Here is a 21,021-nt window from a genome sequence, read left to right as displayed (position 1 = left end):
CCTCCTCCGTAGACAGAGTGCAGGCTGTTTCAGAAGGCCAGAGAAAAGTTACGAGGCGTAGGGGTTGGGTGCTCAATTTAAAGTAAAAGTAGATACACACTTCATAGACAGTGCGGGGTTGCTGGTTTTTATGGGCTCAGTAGCTTCATGTGCTAACAAGTGGGAGGATTATTCCAGCTACTTTGGGGAAGGGGCTAGGATTCCCAGGAATTGGGCCACTGCCAACTTTTTGACCTTTCACGGTCAGCCTTGGAACTGTCATGGCGCCTGTAGGAAGGCCATTTACCATGTTAATATATTACAGTGGGGTGCATAATGAAGTTCAAGGTCTGTTAGAAGTCAGATCTCCCACCATCTTGGGCCTCAAGGCCTGCTAGGGGTTGAATGTTCCTCCGCTTCAGGGCTAACTGCTGTGTCATTCTTTGAGTGATTGTGCCCTGCCCCCTCCCCTCCTGTCTCACAGTCACTTGGGGACCTTTGTACTTTGCATCTTGTATCTGTAGACTTGGCTTCCTAGGACTCTGCAGAATGGGAGCAGCAGTTTTTTATCACCAGAAGTAAAAGGCACGTCCCAGCCTCAAAGGCAGGGAGGTGGGGAATGTAGTTTAGTGCGCCTAGAGGAAAAATTTGATGCCGAGAGCTTTTTCCACAGGAAGAGCCCGCTTGCCCTTCAGCTGGTCAGGGGATCCACATGCCCTGAGGCCAGGTAACATGCTGGGGAGTGAATGCTGGAGGCTGGGGGGCCAGGATGCGGAGACTGCAGAAAAGTAATACTAACCCTGCTGGTGGAAGGAAACTGTTGGCCCCAGGAAAAGTGGTCCTGAAGGCAAGGCCATTGTGCTTAAAAACAAATAAACAATGAGCTTGGGTAGAGAGGAGTCTTAACTATTCTCCTGAAATTCTTTGAGGAATTAAATGAGAATGCCAGTGAGGTGCATGCCAATGGTTATTTAAAATGGACTCTCCCAGCAGATTGTTAGTTTCACATGCAAATCTAGCTCCCAAGTAGGGATGGACCCTAGAAGCATTCCTAGTGTCATTCAATCACTTGTAAATTTACCTGGTAAAAGAAAAGCACTGTGAATGCTTCAGGTTTTGAGGAAACAGGCCTTTTGTGACGAGTGAAATACCAATCCAGTGGGAGGAAGCTGTATGTAAACCGTGGGGAGGAGGGATGGGGTCGAAAGATGCGTAGGAGCTTCCTGGCCCCTTCCGTGGGGTGGGGGGGCAGGGGTCCAAGCCAAGGGAGGGTGGGTGGGCTCAGTGTTGTCAGAAAGGAGGCTGGGAATGCTGCTGCTTAAAGAGAACGGCTTTGAGTACTCACTTTAAAAAAAAAACAAAAAACCCCCGAAAAACAGAAGAAAGATACCCACAGTAGCGGAGGGAAGCATTGCCTTGTGGTTGAGTCTGGCTCTGGGGCCAGACCGTCTGGGGTTGATTTCTGGCTCCCCAGCATTCTAGCTGTGAAACCATAGGCAAATTATTTAGCCTGCCTAAATCTGCGTAATGGGGCTAAACCTGTACCTGTGCCATTGAGTTTTTGGGATGAGATGCATTGACATTTTATATTGAGTACTTCACGCAGAGCCTGTTTGGGGCAGCGGGTCCCCACAGGGCGCTTAACGCTCAGCACAGCGCCCTTGCGCTCTGTGCAGATCAGCCACTGTTGCTGGTGTTATGATTATGATGTTTATGGTATTAAAGATTTCACAGGAATGGCAATTGAAATGTCATTTGCCCTTGGTCCAAAATATTATTTCCCTTTCCTTTAGAACATTGTGCACTTCAGGGCACGAAACCTCAAGAAAAGCAAATCATGTAGGAGGTCCAGAGGAGGATTATTAAGCCATCAAGGGGTGGAAAATGGACCTTCATGCCAGCGGTCCACCAGCTTGGAAAGGCTAGGGGATAGTGTTTCTAGTCTGGGAAAAGTCAACAAAGTCTGCTGAATCCCAGGCTACGTGGAGCGGGGAAGTGGCCCATGAAGTGCTGCCTTCAGAGCAGAGCTGAGCTGGGAGGGCTCCCGGTGGGGAGGCCTGTGGGGCTCCCTGAGCTGCTGGGCGGACAGCCTGCTGGTTTGAGTAGGGCGGTAGAGACCTGTGCCTGGTGCCGCCGCCCTGAGGACCGAGGGTGCTGGAGCCTGTGGGAGTGCGGTGCTGGGCCTCTGCACGCTTCAGTTGGGAGCGACTGCAGACACTGTCCCTCTCCAACTTTCATTGCAGGGTTGCATCCCGGGGAGCTTGTCCTGCTCACAAGCACATTGTTAAATCCGTGGCACTCCCAGAACTAGAGCCCTGGCCTGTCAGTGAACCCCCGGGTCTGACCTGGAGGGCGCTCACGGGCCTGCTGGAGGCGGACTGCAGCCTGCGAGCAGCAGAGCCCTCCTGGTGGCTCACATGTTCCTCGTGAACAGTCGTTTCAAGACCCCGTTGAGTGTGTTGTAGATGGCCTTATGGCCTATTGGGACCATCCTGCTGAGATAGGAGGGACATAGGCCTGCCCTGGAGGGTTGTGACTGTCGGACACTTTACAGAAGCCGCTCTGATCTCCGGGGGTTGGGGCTCGAGTCTGTGTGACTGCACAGCTGGTGTTGGTGTCCTCTGTGCTGTTTCTGCCCTTGCTCCTCTGACGTTCCTACGTTTTGGTCACATCCTGGGTGCTTTTTCCCTTTACAAATTGCACAGGTAACGGTGGGAAAGGGGCTCCTGTGTTCACCGGAGAGGTGGATTGCACCTACTTCTTCACGTGGGACACCAAGTACGCCTGCGTGGACGAGAAGGAGGCCCTCCTCTGCGGCGTCTCTGACGGGAGGCAGCGCTTTGACCTGTCGGTGCTGGCCCGGCACTCAGGTAGGCCTGCAGCCCTCGCGGGGCTCACTCGAACCTTCCCCACCAGTATGTTTGCAGGTGCGGTTACTGGTTTCTTTGTCAGCTAATCGCATTTAGGCCTTGCCCCTCTTCTTTGCTCATTGCAATAGCAGAAGTGACACTGAGTTAGGAAGCAGGGTGTCTGACTCTGAGGTCGACGTTACTGCTTTCTGCTTGGAATACCTGGGGCTGACCTTGTCAGAGTTGGCTAAAAATTGCCCAGTACTTTCTGTGTGCCAGGCCTTGTGCTTTGAGACTAGAAACTTATTATTATTTTTTAAATTTAAGCTCTCCTTGCTAAGAGGGTAGATCTTAAAAGTTCTCACCACACATGTTGGTATGTGTATGGTGGTTACACACATGGTGTGGACGTTAAGTGGACTTGCGGGGTCTCCCTTTCCCAGTCTATGCACGGATCAGTCATTATGGTGGTACGCCTGCAATGAATGCGGTGGTGTGTGTCCGTTCTGTCTCAATTAAAAGTTACTCAAATTCTTACAGCAGGCTTGGAGTAGGCAGTGTTCCCACTAAACACGTGGGCTGTCAGGCCCGGAGGCTTGCCCTCCTGGGGTGAGGGCGGTGGGGCTGCGTGGGTCCAGCCTTCTGCCCTCTGCTCTCCCCTGGGTCTCACTGCCTCGCCCCACCTCTAAAGTGGGGTCCGTGTCCCCTGCCCAGCCCTTCATGAGGCTTAGAGGAGAATAGATGTGGGTGCCCTTGGGACGCGGTGCTGTGTCCTTGTACGGAGGGGCTTGTCACAGCAGCCTGGCTCCTGGCGGACACCCGCCGAGGTAAATTTATTTGTTCTCTGAAGCTGTGCTTGCTGAGTATCTGTTACGGGTCAGGGGCTGGACTCGGTGCCCGGGAGACCACAGCGAACGACCCCTGCCTCGTGGGCCTTGAAATTTGGCCGGAGGCAGAGCAGGGTGAAGAGTCGGAATGGGGATGTCCTTTAGCAGCCCTGGACTTGGGCCTTTGTAGAAGTGAGTTGCGTCTGTAAAGTGGGGATAATGTGTAAGACACACAGGGAAGAACCTGCCTGCGCCCCGAGGTGACCGCCTGTGACAGGGCAGTTACTGTGTGTCCCGAGTCTGCTCCCTCCGCCCGGGTGGATGTTTTCCTGTGCACAGAGGACTGGGTCACGAGCCGCCCCAGCTCAGGCACCACATGTATCTTGTTTTCCTTCCGGTGGCCCCGAGTGCTAATCCCTGTGCTGGGCTGCTTGTGTGGAGAGGGCTGGGTCCCTTCTCTCACACGGGCCTTATCTGGGGTCCCAAGGCAGGTGCGTCATCGACAGCCCGCGCCCTCCGAGTCCCAAGGCAGGGCTGGAGTCTGGATTTGCTTTTCAGCATCTGATTTCCAAGCATGGGGCTTGGGAGAATTTTATTGTTTAATCCTCTGGCCTCTCTGTTAAGCCTCTTCTGAGGAGCTGTTGTTGGATGGCTTGTTTCTGTCACGTTCAGGACAAGCCTAAGATTCTCCTGTTTCTGTGCCTCCAGCCAGCTGGGTGCACAGCGTGCACGCCTGGCGTTTCGCAGCCACAGGCCTGGTGGGCTTCGGGCCTTCACCTGCCTTCCGCCCAGTCACCGTTTGTGCTGTGACTCGCAGAGAAATAGCACCGCCTTTGGCTCAGAAGAAGCTTTTCTGTTGTTACAGAACTGGAACAGAATTGGGAAGCCGTGGACGGCAGCCGGAGGGAACCAGAGAAGAAACATTTCTTCATTAACATCTGCCACCGAGTGCTGCAGGAGGGCAAGGCGAGGGGCTGCCCTGAGGACGCGGCCGTGTGCGCCGTAGGTGAGTGGTCCCTGGGTTGAGGCTCTAGGTGACAGTTGTCCTGAAGGTGCGTGGAGCCAGGCTGCATCTGTTCGGAGCGAACCAGAGAATCTTCCTGTGGTTTATTGAGCCTCCTTTCTTTGGGTTCAGCATATAAAGGATGATAAAAGAGTTCAGTGACTCAGATGTAGGCAACTGCTTGGTTGCACTCTGGACATTGTCGCCCTCAGGTGTCTTGAAGTTGGCCGAAGCCTTCTGATGTGGTCTGACTGGGAACGGAGAACCATGTGGGAGAGTCCTGGGTGATCCTCTCACTTAGTAACCCAAGGAATAGCGTTGCCAGTCCTTGTGTAAAACTGATTCTGATTTTTTAACAACCTTCCTGCCTGCAAGTGTTTAAGCATTACGGCTTAAGGCGCCTGGAATCTCATATTGTAGCCTCATCTGAGAGCACCTTACCTCTTAGGTCCCTTTTGCTGTAACTGTGTTGGTTGCAACCTTTCAATTTAATATTTATAGCACATTAGCTGTTTGTCACTTCAGACTCACCTGGAAAACGACGCGCAGTGAGACTAGTTGGAATCTGTTATGACCGTTAGAAAAGGAATTGTGAACCCAGGCAGGATTTTAGGCATTATCCCAGGACTGGGAATTGGTGTCTTTCAGAGCAGGTCCAGGCATGTCCCTGCCTTTATTTGAGAAGAATCTGGGACAAAGTTTCAGTACTTTATAGTAAAAATCAACTGAACCAAGAACTAAGCAATCACCTGCTTGGCTTACCGAGCAGGCTTTAATTAGTGTCTGCTCTGGTCGTGGACAAATTTCAGCCCTTGGTTTTGAAAGACCTTGTGGCTAGAGGGAGCTGAGTCCCCTAAAGTGGAGGAACAGCGTTATTTTCTGCGATGGAGTGACATGGTCCCGCCTCTCTGTCCCTCGTGTCCCTGTGGAATGTTGTTTATCATTCTCGCACTTTCCTACTAAGCCTGGAGGTGGCCTTGCCTTCCTCAGTGTGGCTGCCACTGTCAACCTTGCCACTCAAGGCAAACCCACTGACCACCGGGGCCAGACTAGGTGGGCCGGGGAAGGGGCCGAGGCACACGAGTTGGGCCTTGATTTTCAGTACTTCTTTGTGTCATTATCATTTTTAATCTTGTCTTCTGGGTTTGTTTGTGTGTTCTTTTGTTTGTTTGTTTTGCCTTTTCTCCAGATAAGGACGGAAGTAAAAATCTGGGCAAATTTGTTTCTTCTCCCACAAAAGAGAAAGGAAACATTCAGCTGTCTTACTCCGATGGTGATGAGTGTGGTCATGGCAAGAAAATACAGACTAACATAACACTTGTCTGCAAGCCAGGTAACAATGAGAAAGATGAGGTGTGGGGTGGTTTCTGCTCGCAGCGCCCTGCACTCTGTGTCTCTGCTTCTCCCTGGCCACTGCCGAGATGCCAAGGCAGAGGGGTGTAGGGCTGACTGGTGAGGCCCCGGAAGTGGCGGTGGTGCTTTGGGTTCCATTCCCCATCCCCGCGCACACCAGTCCGGAGACGGAGGGGCCGCGTGGCTGGGATTTTCCGGATGAGTTGCGCTCTCCCCACGGCTTCCTCTCCTTAGGCCTGGAGCAGGGCAACCATGTGGCCCGTTAGCTTCCTTTGAAGGGGGAGAATCTCAGGTGGTTAAGAACGTTGTCACTGATCCCCCCCCCCCCAACACTGTGCTCTCCTCACTTATCTTTATTTACAGGTTTACGTTGTTGTTCAGGGTTAGAATCTGTATATGCACACATTTTCATGTTTCTCAGCACATAATATTTTGTGAATACTCTTCTGTGTTTCACTGTTATAATCCTTAGGGACTTCCTTTTTGATGCTGGCTTGGTTTTAACTGTTTTTAAACATTTTCACTATTGCTGGATTAATAGCATGTTTCCAGTGTTGCTAATTGTGCAGTTACATACCTCTCTCTGCCTCCCGTTGGAATATTTCCTTTGGATAAATTCCCAGCTGTGGGATAAAGTCAAGGACCAGGACGATTTTTTTAATTGTAAAATATATAATATAAAATTTACCCATGTAAAGGAATTGTAGTAAAATGCATATAATGTGAAATTCACTATTTTAATCTTTTTTTCAGTGCCCAGTTCAGTGGCACTAAGTGTGTGTGCTAAGTACATGTACCCCACTGTCCGTCTCCAGAACGTTTTCATTTCCCAAACTGAAGTCCCCCCATCCTCACCCCCTTGTCCACCCTTGTCCTTCTGTCCCATCTCTGTAGGTTTGACCACTTTAGGAACCTCAGATAAGTGGACTCCACAGTATTTGCAGGACTATTTTTAGAACAAGGGAAGGAAATTTTCTGAGACAGGGTGAGTGATGACTCTCTCTTCCCCACTAACAGGTGACTTAGAAAGTGCTCCGGTGCTGAGAACTTCCAGGGACGACGGTTGCTTCTATGAGTTTGAGTGGCACACGGCGGCTGCCTGCGTGCTGTCCAGGACTGAGGGGGACAACTGTACGGTCTTCGACTCCCAAGCCGGTGTGTGTCCAAGCGCCTGGTGCAGAGGCACCTGCACCTGCTCAGCTGGCTTTTTGTTTTATTTATTTTTTTGACATTTTCTAGGAGTGTTTTAGAGGTAACCCATTTTAGAATTCTATTAATACTGTTTGACCAAGACTCTGAAAATCTGAAAATCAGTGTTTGAAGCTTGAGATAATGAAAAATATCTCATATTCATAGTTGAGGTCATTTGCTAAATGCAAAACCCAGGGTACACAGGAAATAGGTCACATTTGAAACGGCTTTTTGTGTGAGTCTCTGGCCAAGAAACCCACCCTAGACTTTTTAGGGTCATTGTATTGTCATCTTCCCGCTTTGAACACGCTGGTGGTTTATTCAGCTGGGAGGTGTGGGCTGTGAGTGGGGCTGGGTCAGGGCAGGAGAAGGGGTTGGTGGTGGAAAATCCGTCTCCATGGGGAATGTGAGTGATGGTGGCTCCGGTAGCTCGTCTCCCTGCCATCGCGGGGAAGCTTCTGGAAGCCGTGAGCTGGGGTGGTGGCTCTTCACTGACCTGGACGGTTGTTACTAGGGTTTTCTTTTGACTTGTCACCTCTCACGAAGAACGACGGCTACAAAGTCGAGACAGAGAAGTACGAGTTTTACATTAACGTGTGTGGGGCGCTGTCTGCGGGCCCCTGTCCACCAGGCTCGGCAGCCTGCCAGGTGTCCAGGAGGCAAGTAGACTGTTTTCAGTTGTGGCTTTTCCCTGCGGTGTCTTGTGCTCACTGATAGTTTATTCAGGAATAGGGGCATTCTCTGCTGACATCTTTGCTTTATGGGGAGTATTGACCTAAACACTGAGAAGACTTGGCCCCCAAATGGGGGGAAGCTGCTGGGGGTCGAGCCTCCCAGAGAAGGAGCAGGACAGGAAGTGGGTTTACACAGCGCCTCCCCTCCCGGCAGCCGGCCCTTCTCAGTTGTTGGATAGATTGGTGCACCTCTGTCTCCTGTCAGTGCAGCATTAGTTCACGTGAAAGGAGCTGTGCCTTAAATCAGCCATGCTGAGTGGATTTGGGTCCTGGTGTCGGGGTGGGGCCACCCTCTCACCCACCCTGGGCTTAGAAATCCTAGCCTGGCACCAGGGTGGGTCTGCATCCCTGGGTCCTGGGTGCTGCTACCCCCCACACTGCCCTCTGTCCTTCCTTGGCGTCACGGCATCATGGTGCTTCTGGTCTCGGTACCTTTTCTGAGAGATGTTTGTTTGTTTTAGTGATAAGAAGTTTTGGAACTTGGGACGGAGTAACGCTAAGCTTTCCTACTACGATGGGATGATCCAGCTGAACTACAGAGACGGCACACCCTACAACAACGAGAGGCGCACCCCGAGAGCCACCCTCATCACCTTTCTCTGTGACCGAGATGCTGGCGTGGGTCTCCCTGAATATCAGGTAGGGTTGGCACCGCGTGTGCCTCTGTGTGTGTGCACGTGTGTGTGTCTCTACGCAGTGACGGGTGAGGAGGAGAGGACGTCAGTCTCGTAAAGCCAGGGGAAGAGAAAGAAGCAGCTCTGACAGGGCTTGTGGCTGTTCTAATGTAGGTGGCGTGTGAGCTGGGAGGGTCCCTGGGGATAAACCGTCAGGTTGTCTGGCTCCCGAAGGCTTATATGGGAGCCCGTCGTGGGCCCTTTATTTAGAAGCAGAGCTATTATTATTAGTCTGGTTTCCTGGCCAGATGGTCATCTCCTGTGATTTTAATTAATCCTTTTAGGTTTGCCAGGAGACATGGGCAGTGTTTATTTTCTGAGCTGCTCCAGTGGGCCACACACCTCAGTGACGGCCCACAACCCTGTTGGTGTTGGATACAAGACACACAAAGGCATCAAAACGTCCCTCATTCCCATTTAACAGAGGCTAGATTTCCATCTTAATTTATTGCTGGGCGAGCTTCCTTTTAATAAAATAAGAGGAGGTGGGCAAAGTAAACTTTCTTTCCTACAGTTTCTATCTGCAAGAAGTGCCCCAGCGTTTTCGAAATGCTGGCTTTGTGTCGCGGCTCCTCTTCTCTTTGCCGTCCCTTCCACGTCTGCTCTTGTCCCACGATTAGGAAGAAGATAACTCAACCTACGACTTCCGGTGGTACACCAGCTACGCCTGCCCCGAGGAGCCACTGGAGTGCGTGGTGACCGACCCCGCCACGCTGGAGCAGTACGACCTCTCCAGGTGAGGTGGGTCGGTCTGCCGCAGGCCTGGCCCCGGCCTGGGTTGTGCTGGGGCTGCCAGGCCTGGCTGGTGAGCACAGAGCTCAGCGGATAGAGGGAGTCCGTTAGTTCTGGGTGCGGGACCGAGACAGGGAGCTTCAAGCACAATGAATTCTAGTGAGGATCTAGTAGCCTTAGTGAGATCAACCAGTCTTTGCTGCAGGAAAGCCTCAGTCTTCGGCTGCATCATTTAAAACAATGCCTGTTGGTGCAGAGGTGAGGGGTGGTCCCCGTCTGTGGAGCACTGACAGCATTTAGGGAGGTGGAGAGCACTCGGGTGCGTCCCGAGTCCCGGCGGCGGCTTCTGCAGTTTGATGGGTGGGCTGTGTTTCCTTTGGTATTTCCCTCACTACTTAGAAATGAATCATCAGACTCAGCTTGAAAAGCACCCGTCTCCCTTTCACGTTTCAGTCTAGCCAAATCTGAAGGCGGCCGCGGAGGGAACTGGTACGCCATGGACAACGCAGGGCCGCGCAGCACGTGGAGGAAGTACTACATCAACGTGTGTCGGCCCCTGAGCCCCGTGCCCGGCTGCGATCGCTACGCGTCCGCGTGCCAGATGAAGTTCGACAGCTCCCAGGTGGGTCGGCCCGCCCGAGCATGGGACTGGGTGTGCAGGGGGTTACTCGGGGCTCCCAGATCTAAGTGGGCCTGACCGCTGCAGTGAAGCCCCCTGAGCGGGAGAGGAGCCTCCGTGTGAACTCATCTGCCTCCCACGGATGTGACTGTATTTGAGTCATCGTTCAGATTTAGGATTTTAAAAAGCCGTGGTGTTGGTGGCCTCTGCTCACGGTCCTTGGCAGAGGAAGTGTCTTCGAGTGAGCAGCCGACATCTATAAAGAGTAGTTTTTGCTCTCAAAAGTGCTTGCTCCTGGACTAATTAGGGGTGACACCTGCTTGGCAGAGTCGCTGTGGATGAGCTCAGCCCCGGCGTTAGCTCTCCCTGGGTGTAGGCTGCACTCCATCATCCCGGTGGGATGCAGTTACTGCCAGAACTCTGGTATGTTTCCCTGTGCGCCTTGTACACGATGCGTCTTAAAATAAAGATGTATGTGTGCTTCTTTAAAAATAGCATGTCGAGAATGTACTTCTCCTGGCGCCTGTTACATGGCAGCTTGGAGGTGTTCTAGAGGCAGCTGGAGAGCGCACTCTGGTGGTTAAGGAAGGGGCGCCCTGTGGGGTGTGCATGTGCACTTAAGCGTGTGTGCTCTTGGTTGGAGCAACGGCCTCCCAGTACAGCCTGTCCTCTTTACTCACGAATTCTGTATCTGCGAGTTTGTCTACTTGGTGACAATTACCTGTAACCCCACATCAGTCCTGGTGCCTTCACAGTCTTTCATGGATGTGTGCAGAGTGGCCTGACGTGGGTGTCATGCTCCACGCTCTTGTCCAGCTCTCCTACCCGGTGGCCAGAGGATGGAGTCACGAGGGGACAGGCAGTGCAGCGTCAGAAGCTCCTGGCTCCTGGCCAGGCGGACAGGGTTTGAGTCCCACCTCTGATGCCTGTTAGTAAGGTGGCCTCGAATAAGTCACTTAGCATATCTGAACCTCGTTTGCCCTTTCGTAAGATAAAATAGAGTCTACAATGATTTTGAGGATTTACGATCATTATCTTTGTGAGATAAGTGTACACGAGATACCTAGAGTTGTCCCTCGGTGTACTGGGGAGGGGAGAGGTGGGGGCGGCATTGGTTCCAGGACTCCAGCAGATACCAAAATCCAGGGATGCTCAAGTCCTTTACATGCAGTGTTACAGTGTTAATGTTACTTAAACACATCCTTACTTCATTTCAGTTACTTGTAATACCTAATACAATTTAAATGCTATGTTGCAGTTGTAGATACAGCGTAAATGCTATGTTAATAGATGCTGGAGGCAAATTCAAGTTTTGCTTTTTGGAACTTTGTGGAATTTTTTTCCTGAATATTTTTGATGCAAATTTGATAGAATCCATGGCTGTGGAACCCGCGGATACAGAAGGCTGACAGTTTTTCCCCCTACATGTAGGAAGGGTGGCTCCGTGTTTGCCAATTGAGTATTTGTGTCGCGTTTGTAGAACACAGCTCCCTGCCGTGAATAACAAGACTCCACTATGTTAGTCATGACGAAATGAGTTGTTTTACTTCAGAGGGAGATCTAACAGACATACGTGTTTGCAGGGTTCGTCTTCTGAAATCGTCTCCATCAGCAACTTGGGGGTCGCCAAGACAGGCCCGGTGGTGGAGGCGAGTGGCAGCCTACTGCTGGAGTACGTGAATGGCTCAGCCTGCACCACCAGCGACGGGAAGCAGACCGCCTACACCACCAGGATCCACCTCATCTGCTCCAGGGGCAGCCTGGTAAGGGAGGCCCTGCTGGTCGCCCATGGCCTTGGCTGCTTTGGGTTCAGAGGGGTGACGGTTGCTCTTCACTCTGCTTCAGGCCAGCATGTGATGTAAAGGCGGGGAGGCAGGGAGCACGCAGTGGTGCTCTTGCGGCTGTGCTTTCTCAAGTTGAAGCCTCATCTCTTACTGCTGGTTTGTGGCACGTACTGCATGGTGTTCTGTAGACCTGAGTTTTCTCTGAGTGGTATGGACACCGTCCTGCCCTTAGTTCTTGTGAGTTGGTGATCCCAGGATCACCGCAGCAGAACAAGTCTTAGAGATGGTTTGGTCCAAACCCCAAAGTTCATAGATGAGGAAACTGAGGCTGGGCACAGCTCAGGGCCAGGGATGAACAATGAGGGATGGATGTGTAGTATGTCAGCAAAGCAGGAATAAAAAATTAAGGTTAAGAAATGGAGACGGTGATAGAGATTGTATTTGGGCCTGAGTTCCTTAGTCAGGACAGAAGAGAAAACTGGAAATAAGAATGCTTTGGGGTCATTATGTACAGTCTCAATTGGTTTTAAAAAACGTGGCAGAAAATACATAACAAAATTTACCATTTTAGCCATTTTTATGTGTAAAGTTTAGTGGCATTAAGTACATTTATGATAGGGGAGGGAAGTAACTCGGTAGAGTGCATGTGTTTAGCATGCACTAGGTCCTGGGTTCAATCCCCAGCACCTCCACTAAAAAAATATATAATAAAATACAAGTACATTTACAGCGTTGTGCACCTATCACCAGTAAGGATTTCCAGAACTTTGCTTTTTTCACCTGGAGTTTATACCTGGATCTTTTATACTTGGATCATGTGTTTTTCGAATAATTGCCAAACCTTAGATGAACAGAGTGAGGAAAATAGAACTTGTTTATTATCAAACAGATTATTTCCTAAAGTCTGTGTTTCAGCCTCCTCTCGCCTGATTGACATGAGCTGGCCCCCCCATGTGGTCACTCCTCTCTGAGCAGGCCAGGGGCCTTGGTTCCTTACCTTCTAGTTGTCTTGCAGATGCCAAGTTTTCTCTGTCCTTTGCCAGCACACAATATTTTCCCAAGAGATAATGTCTCTTGAGCCCCAGAAGGCTGCTCTGACAGGGGAGTGAAGTACTTACTGGCTGAGCAGGGCCCGTGTGTGCGAGCAGAGTGGCTGCACTGAGACGTGAACACGCAGTCTGCTAAGCCGAAGCTCGGTTTCCCGGTTTCCACTCCTGGTCTCGGGAAGGACTCCTGGCTGCACAGTCTGGCCCTCCTCTGTGCCGCCCCCTGGGTGCACCTCTGGGTCCCCTCCTTGGGCCTGGCCCACCCCCCTTCCCTTCTCTGGTGTCTCGTTGCCATGGAGATCTTGGACACTTCAGGAGGATCTCTCAGACCCTTCTATTTTCAGCTTTCCTGTGACATCCTGTTTGGACAGAGTTTTTAAGTTTTCAGAGCTATTTTCCTTGTTACTGTATCTCTCCGCCTCGGCTCAGGGCCTGGCACATTTCCAGGGCCCAGGAAATACCGAGTGAGTGAAGGTGATGTCCCAGAGGTTCTGCAAGTCACGGAACTTCTCACAACCACGTCATGAGGCAGAAGGGATGGGTGTGCTCTTAGTTCACTGTTGGTGACTCTGCAGCTGAGAGGGTGGCTAGGGGGACTTCCAGATCAAAGGGCGCTTGGTGGGTGACAGACCACTGTCATTTCCTTCCCTGTGCATCTTGGCAGGCGCCTTCTCAGGCCTCAGTGTTCTCATTTGTACAGATGGCAGGTGAGGGTTGTTGTGACGCTAGCTGAGAAATGCTGTCGCATCCTTTGCGCAGTGTCTGGTGGCAACGGCCTCTGTCTGAGTGGCCATTGCCCGTGGTGGAGGCGATACCCTCTCAGAAGCTGGTGTGGCACACGTTGGGGGGCTTTTTATTGAAAACACTCAGGAAAGTGCGTGGGTTGTAAGTTACAGCTGGTGGACTTCCACAGCTTGAATGCACCTGTGTAAACTAGACCCACGTGTGCAAACAGGACACCAGCAGCGCCCAGGGGCCTCCTCCTGCCCCTTTCTGGTCACTTCTCCACCCGTCCTGACCCGTGACCCTGCGGGTCAGCTTTGCCTCTTCGTGGCTGTGATCGTGCGCCCCGTGGTCTTAGTGTCTGGCTCTTGTATTCTGCACTCTGGGTGTAGAACGTTTAGAACACTTTGCAAAAGCATCAACTTGGGCTCAGACCTAGGTTTGGATTCCAGTTCTGCCACTTACTGCTGTCATGATCTCAGGTGAATTTACTGGCATCTGAGCATAAGAGATAATATCTCCTTAATGGGAATAATGAGGATGTTAAATTAAAAAGTTCTAATTAGTTAAGGCACATTAAGCACCTAGCCTGTCACTGGCATGATAATTGTTCTGTTGATTTTTGCTATTTTTATTTATCAGACTAGTATTCTTTTGGTTAGATCGAGTTCCATTTTCTTATATTGACTGTCATCTTGGTTTTGTCCTTTCAGAATACCCACCCCATATTTTCTCTCAACTGGGAGTGCGTGGTCAGTTTCCTGTGGAATACAGAGGCTGCCTGTCCTGTCCAAGTAATGACAGACACAGACCAGGTACGTGTGCTGTCCTGGGCCTCCCGCCGAGCTGCCCCAGACCTTCCTGTCCAGGTGTCCTGGCTCTGCACCCCTTCCCTGTGCTGCTTAATTCGTTACTGGCGCCTCTGTTTCCGCCGTGTTGACAGCAGGCGTCTGGAAGTCATCCTGCACTCCTCTCCCTCACCCCTGGCTCCCAGATCCTGGGAGAAGAACCAGGACCTTCCGTTTAACTCCCCGATTCCTGTAGATTCCTTCCTTTTCCTCCACGCCACGTCCTTCAGTGCTGCAGGGGCTCTGGGCTCTCCATCACTGCAGAGATGAGTGCTCGTGTGTCACTCAGCACCTGACACATGTCAGAGCCCCGCCATCTGTAGGATACACTTGTATGTTCCAGTGTCACATGTTTATAGAATACAGCCTGTATGTCTTAATGTGAAATTATCTGTAGGGTACAGTCTATCTGTTTCAACGCGATACTTGAGGGTTTAATGCTCTGGTCCCAGCCACCTTCCTCCCACGTCGTCCACTTCAGCCCTGTGCCCACTGAAGTGCTAGACTCATCCCGCCCTTTAGCCTTGGGATGCACTCCTGCCCTCGGGCGAGCCTGCACCTGCAGAACCGGGCAGCAGGCTGCTCTGAGACGTGCTCTCTGACCCCGCAAGGGTGCACCTTGTTTCCATGGCACTAGGTATTTTTCTTTACAATAAAGAATGTGTTTCCCTCCCTCCCTTTTCAAAGCTCCGCCAGCAGCAGCATCCGGACTGATGAATGTTCCCAGGACAGGGTCCTGGCTGGAGGGTGCCCGGGGAGGGTGGGCATGGTGGCATGCCGCCCGCACCCACCGTCAGTGCAGCCCAAGGCTGTGGCTGCCGCTCTGTTTCCTGCATATGGTGGGCGGGACAGAAAAAAGACACGTTGGGGTAGGGAGGTTCCTTCCACCTCCTAGAAGAGGAGAAGAGACAGTTAATGAATTGTGGGTCTCTTACAGTTCTCACATTTCCCTGGGGATCAGCAGCCATCTTCTTGTCCAGGTAATGATTGCAGCCTTAAGAGCTCGAGTACCGTCAGCATCTCTGAGCCGGTGTCACACCTGGAGCACTTCAGTTGCCATGTCTGTCAGGGCCATGAGCACACACGGGGCTGCTTCTCTGAGTGGGCTTTAAAGTCCAAGAGGTCCATGCGGGCAGGTTTTGGAGGTGCTCTGGCTTTGCCGTGTTCTCGTGGACTTCGTTTGAGTGATTCTTTCCCCCTTTGGTTCCTGCAGGCTTGCTCCATCAGGGACCCCAACAGTGGGTATGTGTTTGATCTGAACCCACTAAACAAGTCCCAAGGATACGTGGTCTCAGGCATCGGGAAGATCTTCTTGGTAAGGCTTACGTGATGAATTCTGTTTTGCTTTGAAACGAGGGGAGGATTCCTGAGTCACCTGCAGCTGGGGATGGGGAATAGGCGTGGGGCGGGCAGCATCCTCAGGGATTGCCCAGCTCGCGGTGATGGTAGCTCTCACCCCGGGGACTCAGAAAATCCAGATTTAAGGGCAAGTGAGGTGAAACCATCACCCCATCCTGCATCAGTGCAGACGTGAGGGTGTCATTCTTCAGAAAATAAGCTATTCTTAACCTGTGGCCGAGTGTCTGGAGCCATGGTCCTCCGTCCAGCAGCTTGGGCATTGCCTGGGAACCTGTAGAGTCTCGGGGTGGGGCCCAGCGGTCTGTTTTAACAAGGCCCCAGGAGGTTCTGATGTGCAGTGAGGTTTGAGAGCCGCTAGTCCAGAGGAAACGGTGATTGTTTTCCCTGTAACAAGGGGACAACCCACCGGCTGTGCTCTGGGATCTTCTGGCCTCACTCCCTCCATGGGCGGCCCTGATGCTGTGTCTCGAGCAGCGAGGAGGAAAACCTCCACTTAATGCCGTTTGGTTAGACACTGAGTGCTGTTGGAAAGGAAGGAAGCTTTTTAAGAATCTTTATTTCAGTTAATTTCTAGCAAAATCCATGCTGGGAGAAGAGAATAACTTTTGAAAACAGGAAGTTGGGTTGGGACTGTCTTATAAAAACCTGAAGCAGAGAAGCGCAGTGCGTGCCGGAGAGCGTACAGCGGGTTCCGGGGCCGGAAGACACCTGGCCAGGGCCCATCCCTCCACCGACATCCTCTCAGAAACTGCTGCTCCAGTTTGGTTTATAATAGGTTCTAACAGGTGACAGCGCAGCTGGATGTCAGTGTGAGTGCGTGAGGTGGACGAGCTTGTTGCGCCCCCTGAGGAGCATGCCAGAAGGGGTGACCCCGCGGAGAACATGCCAGGGGCAGGCCTGACAGGCTCTGCCCGTGCAGTAGCAGGCGTAGCAGGTGTGCGTCACTCCTGTCAGTCGCAGGTGGCGGGGACAAACTGGGAGGTGTCCAGGCTCCTGGGAGACAGGCACGGTCAGCGTGCTGCCGGAGAGGCTGAGGATACCCCCGCCCTCCAGCTGACTGTTGGCATCGCACCCGTCTCACCCGGCCTGCCAGGCCCAGCGGCCCCATCCTGCTCCTGGGGGCCCCCGTGCGGCCGAAGCTGCCAAGTGAGACGCTGCTAAGGTGCCTGAGCACCCGCGAATGGAGAGGCCAGTGGGTGGGGGCAGCCAGGCTGGCTGGTGCCCACCACCTGGCAGAGCCATCCTGGACTTCTCTCGGCTCTGTTGTGAACTTATGGGCAGGACCAGAAAGGGGAGAGGGGGCCCTGAATCTGCACCATCAGATTCCTGTAACCACACAGCCCGCGTGGCTGCAGGGCACCTGTCTGGGGTGTAGTCTTGACTGGCCATTTCTTAAGCAGGAAGCTTTGGTCTAGGAACATCACTTTCTGTACGTAGATCCTAATTTAGTAGATGTTGTTAGCGGACACTTAACCAGTTACAGAGAAGTCTTTCCTTTCTGTGTGTTCAAACCAAAGAACATATTCCCCTTCAGTGGAATGGTGTCAACATCTTTAAGAAATACAGGGGTATCACGTTTTATTTACTTTTAATTAACGTGACTTCAACTATATGTACTTTTTCTAATGTGGTCAAAAATACTGTGAAATTCTGACTACTCGTGTTCCTTCCGTTACAGATGCTGCATTATCACGTGTAACATGTATCATGCGTTTAGGGATGCAGGCTGTGCGCATAAAGCCTTAGGGGCAATTCTGGGCATTGCCATTTGGACGCTCATTTTGGCCTTACGTGCTAGATTTAGGAAAGTAACTGCCCAAACATGGAAAGTTGGTAATTTTGGTAATAAGTAACAACTGTTTAGCTTGGCAGGCTTTGAGTTGCTGGGGCTCGTGTTGCTGGTGAGTCACGTGCCCTGAGTTAGCGTGTGGTTCTCACTGTCCGGCCTGCAGTTTAATGTGTGTGGCACGACGCCCCTCTGTGGGACCCTGGACGGAAAGCCGGCTTCCGGCTGTGAGGCAGAGACCCAGGAGGAGGACCTCAAGAATCTGAAGCCGGGAAGGCTGGTTGGACTGGAGAAGAGCCTTCAGCTGTCCACCGAGGGCTTCATAACTCTGACCTACAAGGGGTCGCCTTCCCATTCTGGAGGTGAGCCCAGATCTGTGTTGTTTTTGCAGCTGACAAATGTCTGGTGGTTCTGAGTACGTGACCTGAGTGCCCGGAGACTCTGGGCCACACGTGCACGGCCCCCTGTTGTGTTCCGCCAGGCCCCTGGGGGCCATCCTGCGGTGAGAGGGATCCTGGACCACGGGTGCCGGGGCTCTTTCCTTGTGTCTGCCCGCCTGGTGGAGAAGTGCTGGTTCCTGCACTTGTCGCTGTTGATGAAGACGAGGCTCAGGGACCCGTTGGCGGCAGACTGAGGGCTGACCTGTATGACGCCCAGGTTCCAGCTGTTGTCCTCCAACACCAGGCAGGACCGCACAGCGTTGCCTGGAAGAGCCGGCAAGGCCGTTGCAGGGTTACTGTTGAGCTCGTGTGGCTGACAGCTGCCAATGTTTACTCTGCGGGGTTTGAATCCAGGCTCCAGCAAGCCAGGGGCACAGCACGTGCATAACTGTGTTAACCCCGGCCCAGCCTGTTCCTTAACCTCTCTGCTTCAGTTTCCTTATGTGTTAAATGGGCACCTCTGGACCTGTTAATGTGTCAGTGACCACGACGTTCTTCTGTGAATGCAGCCCCCAGCCACTGTGGTCCCCTTGCTGTGGGAGCCTCCTCCCCACCCCCACTGCAGTAGCCTGTGTTCCTCTTGGCAGTCAGAGTGACATTTTGAATGTTAGGTCACGTCACTTCCAGCTCAGGGCCCCCAGGGCCCCACCTGCACCCAGAGTAGAAGCCAACCCCGACCCAGTGGCTGTGGGACACCTGCTGCTTCTCTCTGACGGGGTCACCCTCCACTCTCCTGGCTCAGTCCCGGTGGCCACGTGCTCCCAGAACTGTGAAGGCCCACTCGCCCACGTCCCCTCCTGAGCCTTGGTCCTTGCTGTTCCCTCTTCTCTCAGGATGGCCGGGCGGTTTGTTTCCTCACTTCCGCAGGTATGGGCTCAGATGTCACCTTCGCAGTGAGCCCGGTCGCCACATTCAAAACCGCCACGCCTCATCCCCGCCACCCTTGTGATTCCTTAGGCCCTGTCCCTGCCACACTCCACTCCCTTTCTGCCTGGCGCCTCAGGCCGAACGAGGATGTCGTCTCCTAGGAGGTGGGGGCTTTCTTCTGTGTATTTCACTCCTGTGCATAGTAGGACCTGAGAGTGATGTTTTTCTAACATTTGGGAGGATAAATGGATGTAACATTTGCATCCTTTCTGGAATGTAAGAATGCCAAGTTCATGGTGTAAACCCACCTTTATGTCAGTCACTGTCACAATGAATGTGGCCTCCCTGGAGCTCGGATCAGGTCCCTGGAACAGACCCAGTGCTGCGGCACGAATTCCCGGGGGTGGCCTGGAGGCTGGTTCTCGGGGGCGCCATCCTGGTGCCACACACGCGTGCGGGCAGCGGCACTATGATTGCTGCTGCTCACAGCCTGGCCTTCCTGTTCCAGGGAGAGCTGATGCTTTCATCATCCGCTTTGTTTGCAATGGTGACGTTTACCCAGGGAACCCCAGGTTCCTGCATCAAGACATCGACTCTGGCCTTGGGATCCGGGACACTTTCTTTGAGTTTGAAACGGCCTTGGCCTGTGTACCTTCTCCGGTGGATTGCCAAGTCACAGGTGAGGTTGGAGGACCAGGAATTAAGAGGCTGATCAAAAGAGTGTGTGTGTGTGTGTGTGTGTGTGTGTGTGTGTGTGTGTTTTATTTTACAGGCAGCACGACATGTGTGCTACGTGTTTTCTGTGGACAATGCCTAGAGTTATAAAATTTCTCTTGAGGAGAGTCGGGATTTGTAATTCATGGTTTTAAGCAATATTTTGGAATCAGAAGCTGCTTAAGAACAGAAGAAAACTAAGGGGAAAGTCAAATACACTGTCAGAGCTTCTCACCTGAGTGAGAGAAAAAGAACCAGGATGAGGCCCTGTTAGACGGACCCTGACACCCAGTGGGGCTTCCAGGACCCTTGTTCCTTGGGGACCGGCCCCACCTCCATGTCCACAGTGCTCTGTCGTGAGTCGCGGTTCTGAGGGCCAGGCAGATGATGTTTCTGTTGGAAGCCCTCTCGGCTTGCTGTGGGTCCCCTCATTTTTCTGAAATGATGCTCTGTTTGTGCATCCTTGGTCTTTGGGGTTGGAAGTGATGCCCAGCGCTCATGGGAAGGCAGGGGTCTCCAGCATTTGCCTTGTGTTTCAGACCCGGCTGGGAACGAGTATGATCTGAGCGGCTTAAGCAAAGCCAGGAAGCCTTGGACTGCAGTTGACACCTCGGCTGATGGGAAGAGGAGAACCTTCTACCTGAGTGTCTGCAACTCCCTCCCTTACATTCCCGGCTGCCATGGTGGGTGTCGCGCCTTGGACCCCAGTTGGTCGTGCCCCCCCCCTCCCCACGTCCAACGGCCTTGCTGGCTCTTCCAGGCAGCGTTGTGGGGTCCTGCCTGGTGTCGGAGGACAGCAGCTGGAACCTGGGCGTCGTGCAGGTCAGCCCTCAAGCTGCCGCCAATGGGTCCCTGAGCCTCGTCTATGTCAACGGTGACAAGTGCGGGAACCAGCGCTTCTCCACCAGGATTATGCTCGAGTGCTCCCACACGACGGTGCGTGCCTGTCCCTGCCACCTCGGCTCTCTTGTCTGAGTTAGAGCTTGCCCATGTTCTCGAGGGGGTCAGGCCATCAGTAGGGCCCGACCAGCACGTGCTGTGTCCCCGCAGGTCTGACATGTTTCCCAAGTGCTGTGTACTTTTCTCGTGGTTGCAAGTCGGGTGTCAGCTCTGGCTGGCGTTTGACTGATTCTCTTTGCTAAGTGAGAGCACAGTGAACTGTTGGTTTCCACTGCAGGGATCGCCGACCTTTCAGCTTCTGGACGACTGCGAGTACGTGTTTGTCTGGAGAACGGTGGAGGCCTGTCCTGTGGTCCGCGTCGAAGGTAAGACGCCGCCCTACGCCGCTCAGCGACGTGTGGATGTGCGAAGGGGGCGCAGCAGCCCCATGGGCGTGCAGCCCCGCGTGTCAGCGGGCGGGTCATTCTCACCCTTGAGTTTTGTTCGCCCCACTCCGTTGCTAACTTTACCTGTAACATTTTCCTCACGTTCCTGACTGGTGGGTGGTTGGTGAGAACATGAACGTGGGCCTTTGTCTTGCTTACGTGGATCTT

General features: G+C 52.7%; 1 protein-coding gene across 1 annotated transcript in view; it reads left to right on the top strand.

Annotated features, from left to right (window-relative positions):
• The window catches only part of IGF2R (insulin like growth factor 2 receptor), a 96,027-nt gene that overhangs the window by 44,559 nt on the left and 30,447 nt on the right, over positions 1-21,021 (top strand). The window contains exons 11-26 of the mRNA XM_074368050.1: positions 2,685-2,849; positions 4,521-4,661; positions 5,848-5,991; positions 7,029-7,166; positions 7,717-7,861; positions 8,398-8,575; positions 9,231-9,346; positions 9,796-9,964; positions 11,545-11,724; positions 14,228-14,329; positions 15,576-15,677; positions 17,674-17,869; positions 19,323-19,493; positions 20,068-20,211; positions 20,289-20,464; positions 20,706-20,793. Of these exons, the coding sequence (XP_074224151.1) occupies positions 2,685-2,849; positions 4,521-4,661; positions 5,848-5,991; positions 7,029-7,166; positions 7,717-7,861; positions 8,398-8,575; positions 9,231-9,346; positions 9,796-9,964; positions 11,545-11,724; positions 14,228-14,329; positions 15,576-15,677; positions 17,674-17,869; positions 19,323-19,493; positions 20,068-20,211; positions 20,289-20,464; positions 20,706-20,793 (2,355 nt within the window). The remainder of the gene's footprint in view (positions 1-2,684; positions 2,850-4,520; positions 4,662-5,847; positions 5,992-7,028; positions 7,167-7,716; positions 7,862-8,397; positions 8,576-9,230; positions 9,347-9,795; positions 9,965-11,544; positions 11,725-14,227; positions 14,330-15,575; positions 15,678-17,673; positions 17,870-19,322; positions 19,494-20,067; positions 20,212-20,288; positions 20,465-20,705; positions 20,794-21,021) is intronic.

The sequence above is a fragment of the Camelus bactrianus genome, chromosome 8 (assembly GCF_048773025.1).
Source record: "Camelus bactrianus isolate YW-2024 breed Bactrian camel chromosome 8, ASM4877302v1, whole genome shotgun sequence".
NCBI lineage: Eukaryota > Metazoa > Chordata > Mammalia > Artiodactyla > Camelidae > Camelus > Camelus bactrianus.
The sequence above is the reverse complement of the archived record's forward strand: the minus strand, read 5'-3'. Positions and strand labels throughout refer to the sequence as shown.